The following is a 6,000-nucleotide window of genomic DNA, read 5'->3' on the forward strand; positions in this document are numbered from 1 at the left end:
ATTGATTTCTTTAAATAAATTAAAATATTTATATATGTCTAAAAATTTTGAAATTTTGTGGAGATATTTTCCACCCATTCTAGGACCCACTTACCAAATTTCAGGGCCAATGGACCTCTGTGTACACATTGGCAAGGGCCGGACTGGCCCACCACGTTGGGACGTCCAGGTCAGTCCGATTTTCTGGACAATCTATTTTATTTAAATAAATTAAAATATTTCTAAGTGTCCAAAAAAATCTTGAAATTTTGTGGGGGTGTAGGTCACCTATGGAAGTATCACTCTGTAAAATTTCAGATCCAAAATACATTTGAGTTGCCCGTGGTGTGGCTGGAAGTGGTCTGCTAGGCAGGGACGCCCAGGCTGGGGCATCTAGCCTGCTTCGTGGGCCCACCTCGATGTGTTGAATGTCCCACCACCCATCCATGTAGGGTACTTAGGGGATTGATCATACTTTCCCCCTTTTTATTCAATTAGAACACATTAGCTGGATTTTTGGGCCATATACCCCAGGCCCATAGGACTGCCTACACATGGGACATCCCTGCCTTAGGCTACTGCTGGGCTTGCATTCTAACAGTCTGGCCCATTTCATATATGTATTGTATATCCTCTCTCATCTGGTGGGGCCCATAGTGATGTGTGTGAGCCATCCAAAATTAATTATACTAAGAAATACTTCTAATGCTGAACTCCAACCAACCCAGAAATTTGGGTGGACTGGAATTTGGCATTGAGCCCAATAACTGTTGCCTGTAGATGTTCTTTGGGGCAATATGGCCCACTAGATTTGAGGAGGATTTATGTCAGTATCTTATCATCTTAATTTTATTTTTTTGGGCTTAATTAGTGTATGATTAAAGGCCCATCCCAAATAGGATTCTTCTTGGGCTAGTCTCTTAGTTAAGTAAGGGCCTTATAGCCTTGGTTGGGCTGGAACTTTTGATAGGCCCATTGAACCCTTGGGTCCTATATTTACCATGTCATTGTGATGGGCCTTATGAGCCAAATACTCAAGTAGTTGGGCCCTTGTTTGCCCACTATAATAAATCCATACTTGGGCCGAGATGTGAGGCCCAACTTACATGTGTTAAAAATTTAAGAATTTCCCATATGTTGGGATAATGGGCTGCCCATTAGGCCTACTACAATGAATGAACCTATGACCCTTATGGTTGGGCCCTAACCTTGCTTAAGGGCCCACCAGGTTTCCTTTGTTTTTGGGCTTAGTGTATGGCCCACTAGGCCATGGGTTGATTGTGCCTTGGACCTTTCTTTACATATATAGTAGGCTACCTTTTGGGACCCAGTTGAGGTTGGATGTCCTCCTTGGTGGCCCTAAGGTAGGCCCATAGAGGCCCTTATAGGTGGTTAAAGGCCCACCTTGGGCCTGGCTAGGACTGTTCCTCCTTAGGATTTTGACTCTCTTAGTTTGTGGGTCATCCCAAAGTACTGGGCTCCCACTAGAGGGCTTCTCTTCTTCTTAGAATACCTGTCGATGTGCCTAGATCTTGACCCTCCTTGGGACAGACGATTTCATATTCCTCAGGTAGCACACTTACATCGTTGCAACCCATAGGCATCATCGTATGAATTGATTGCATTGTATAGTGGTCATTCGGGGATGGAGTTTCTTCCCTTTTGCACATTGTGTGCATGAAACTTGTGCATGATTTGTGTGTGCGACTCATGCATTGGCATCGCATTTCATGAGGATACCGCCCTTGCTTCATCAGGGCCTTGCCTCCACAGGGACATTTGTGGATGGCCGCATGTGTGGACACCGGAAATATTACTTGAGCATACTGGGTGCGCAGGATGCCCATGGGTGAGATTCCCAAAACTTCCATGGTACCAAGGATCTGCTCCAACGCCGTGGGTAAATACATGAGCGCACGAGGGCCTTATACCGTTAGGCAATGACTCCCACTCGTGTAGTCGGTTGGATAGGGGTGTGGCCTTACCGCCCGGTGTGAGGAGGCATTGCTGGGCTGAGTCTGACCGGCTCGTAAATGGGTCCGCTACCTTCAGGCCTTGTTGGTGATTAGTTGTCCGACGGGTAGTGAGGTCTCTTACACTCGTTTGGCTGTGCGCGTGCGGCAGTCATTCAGTGTAATGGACCCCTGATTTCCTTATGATTGAAAATGTACTTGACTTATGGTTTGGATATGAGCAGACATTACTTACATCGCATTAGCATTGGGACAAGCCCCCTTTCATACATTGCCTTGGTATGGCACTCATTACTTATTGCGTCGCATTCATGGTAAGCCTTGGTAAGACTAGTGGTATGTTCATTGATTATGCTTCTCTCCTTATACCTCCTACTATTCTTCTGTTCACCATTGTCACACACTTACACCACCCTCTAAGCTTCTATAAGCTTATGCACGATTGATACGTGCAGGAGACTCTAGGTAGGCGCCGTAGCAGCAGAGCATGGAGTAGAGTTGAGCAGTGAGGACTCCAGTGTTGCTGATTTCTCTCTCTTTTCCTTTTTATTCTCATGTATGTCCTTTTGGACCTTTTGGATGATTGTAAAAGCTCAAATTTTTAGTGGATTTTGTGATGTGTGCCCTTTGTTATTTTCAGATGTACTTGCTGTGATCTTGGGTATGCTCGCATTAGAAGTGATTATATTGTTATGAAAATCCTCCTTGTAGGATCCCAGGATCGGAACCTACCTCAGGAGCCGAGAATGGGGTACTACGGAGGTAAGAGAAACATCCCATCATGCTACAAGCTTCACCTCTTAGCCATAACTAAGAGGTTTAGCCAACCATAGACATGATTGGACCAAAGTCTCTTAAGAAAAACATGAAAACAACTAAGGAAGAAGAAGAAAAACTTTTGACAATGGCTTCTCCACCCTTTTGCTCCACTCCTTAAATCCTAGAAGATGCCTAAGAACATCCTAAGGAGTCCTATTTATAGTTGTGGAACTCCAACTTTTGCACCTAGTCGGAAAACTCTATAAACCGCCTCAATTTTACCCAGTTTGCTAAAATAAATTTCACTCTACACAGTTTTCTAAAATAGACTTCACTCTACAAAATTTCACAAAATGACCCAGAGTTTCAAAATATGCTTTTTCAGGATGATTTCATCATATTTTTTTTTTTCACTTCGAATTTTTGATTCTCTTTATTCCTCACTTGGTTTTCTTAGATCTTTTGCATGTGAATTCTTCAATCTTGGTCTGCTAAGATCCATCTCTTGCCTTGGTGATTCTTGAGCATCAAATCCATGCTTTTAGTACCCTTTTCAATTCAAGCTCTTAAATTCACCTTGCAACACAAATATGAGTAAAATAGAACATTATGCATTATCATTTTCATAAAACCAAGATATAAATGGGAGATAATATGCAATATTTGATCTCAACACAATCCTCAACTAGCATTTTACTAGTCGTAGCAAAGTATGCGAAAGATATTTCGAGAACCACTGGATAATTTCTATAAGCTCAAGTGTATTTTTTAAATAACAATCCAGATAATAAAATTTTAAAATATATCAATGTTGTGCATTACCTTCTCCTAAAATCTAGCACTCGGTAAGTTTCATAATCAAGTTCAGAGCATTAATCTTCCAATTAGAACAATTCCAAACATTGAGTTCCATGGGTGTATAATGAAGTCGAGACTTATCACAATCAAAGGTTCAATTCGTCACTTTCATGATAACATTGATAATTAAAAGAGCATTCAGGACAACCAAAACTTGTCTTATAGTTCATCTTTTAGTTCCCTCTTTTATTCCTCCAGCTTTTGATTTTTCAATCAATGGCTTTCACACTATGTCAACCTTTTGAAAGATCTTTAATAGGTAGCACTTTTCGACAATAGCCGGTTTTTTTAGCTGGGCATTTTCTTTTTCTTTCTTTTCAATTCTTCCCATTGAACATGATGGACGCATTCCCCAGGTTGGTTTCTTCCATGCTTAATAATCATCAAGTTAACAATTTAATATCAAACTAACACTTTAATGTGTAAGCTAGATGTGACATGTGAAATCATGACTCAATCAATGTTTAAAACTTCTAATTGAGGATCAATGACTTAACTTAATTTTGAGATCTCTTAAGTGACTAAAATCTAAGAGAAATAAGGCATCAACATTAGGTATCCTGTAATTCTAATTTTTCAAAACAATTTCAATGTTCCACAATTTTTGCTCAAAGACTAAGAAAACACTGATTAGCTTGTCTAATCCATACCCCTAACATAAAATATACATTGTCCTTAATGTAAAAGAAATAAGCATATAATGCAAAAGAGGTAATGAAAAGAAAATGGAAGTGATGGAAAGATAATACCTGAAGAAGGAATTTTTTAGGTTGTTCTAATGATCTCAGTGTGAAGAGGGGTTAGCATAAAAGACTCAACAGACAATAAGCAAACTATCCTAAACAGCGAAAAGCAAAATATCATAAAATAGCAGAAACCAAACTATCATAATCCTAAATTTTTTCAAAACAATAAACCTAACTAGCAAAACAGGGAAAAGCTACTCAGTCATGCCGCAAGGTTCCTCCTCCGACCAATATCTTGATAAATTTCTCACCAGGTTTCTTAACAAGATCATCCAAAAGTCTTTTTCGCAATTGGCTTAGATGTCCTGGAGCATGAATTTCTAGAGAAATTTATGAACTTTAACATAAAGTTTTCTTTTAATCTCTTGAGGTGTCCAAAGTATATATGATTCACCCGTAACAGAAAAAGTTTCAATGTTAGAACACCATGGTGAATCAAAGACTACAAGTAAATGTAATTTAGAAAAATTTTCAGTAGGTGATGTAGTCTCAACACATTCCAAAGTTTCAAGCTCCGGTTCAATTTTTAGCTCCTCCTCCTTTAATGGTAAACATTCAAGATCTGTAGAAGGAGGGGCTTCAGAATAAGGGTTCTCTTGGTCAGTAACAACTACTGATGTATTGTCATACAAGGCATCCACTATTTCTGTTATCATATTATCATTTGGATCTTCAAAGTGTGCCAGGAAATCTTCCAAAGAGTTGGGAGATTCAGTTGAGAGAGACTCATTCTCCACATCAAGATCTGTGATGATATGCCCAATAACTTCATCGTCTTTGAAAGTAGATGGAAACATGTTATATTGCTCTAAATTTTGGTGAGAATAAATCATCACCAGATATATCATTACTTGCCCTGCATAGATAGATTTAAGATCTACGGGTGAAGAATTAATGTGAAAACTCTGTTCATTGATACCACTCAGTAAATGCATTGTATCATCAAGGGTTGACAACTCAAATAGTGGCCTCCACTAGGTGGTTTCAAATTCTAGAGTCCTATTGAACAACTCGTCCATCTCCCTAACCATATTATAATTTAACTCAAGGGAATGGTCTAAATATTCATCACAAGAGTTGGAAGGGTTGGTTGAAAGGAGCTCATCCTCCACATTTAAATCAGACATGTCAGATGAGTAGACTAGATTATTATGGTCAACAACTTCCTGTACCTCTTGATCATTGACCTAGATCAAACTTGAGGTCGATTCCAGTGAAATTTGGGCTATAAAATCATAATTGTCATCCCAATCCTCATCATTTTCTAATTCAGTGCAGTACACAAGTGGGATGAGATCACTTTCCTCATACTATTTTTCTAGGTTGATTTGAGGCTTGAATAAACTAGCATCTTCCTCCTCGGTGAAGTCAAGTGTGCCCTGTGACTGGAGTATGTCAGTATCATTATATTTGAAAGACACCCACGTCTCTTGATCATTCCTTTGGACAGTCATCGAGATTGACTCTTTGAAAAATTGAACCATATGCTCATTAACACAATCCAACTCTTCATTCTCAATTTTAGTACCCTCTATAAGCGAACTAGGATCACTTTCCTCGCATTTCGTTTATGAATTGGGTTGAGGCTGGGATAAACTAGCCTCTTCCCCCTCATTAAGTGCGACTAATGTTCTAACCAAGTTGATTTAATCAATTTGATAGATTTTTTAATGGCTACGAATGAT

The 6,000-nt window shown here is 39.4% G+C and overlaps 1 protein-coding gene across 1 annotated transcript in view; it reads right to left on the bottom strand.

The window, feature by feature from the left end:
* LOC131250611 (uncharacterized) overlaps positions 1 to 5,112 on the bottom strand; it is a 74,147-nt gene extending 69,035 nt beyond the window's left edge. Inside the window, exon 1 of the mRNA XM_058250897.1 lies at positions 4,946 to 5,112. Within this exon, the coding sequence (XP_058106880.1) occupies positions 4,946 to 5,112 (167 nt within the window). The remainder of the gene's footprint in view (positions 1 to 4,945) is intronic.
* Positions 5,113 to 6,000: the final 888 nt, after the last annotated feature.

This window comes from Magnolia sinica, chromosome 7 (genome assembly GCF_029962835.1).
Source record: "Magnolia sinica isolate HGM2019 chromosome 7, MsV1, whole genome shotgun sequence".
Lineage (NCBI taxonomy): Eukaryota > Viridiplantae > Streptophyta > Magnoliopsida > Magnoliales > Magnoliaceae > Magnolia > Magnolia sinica.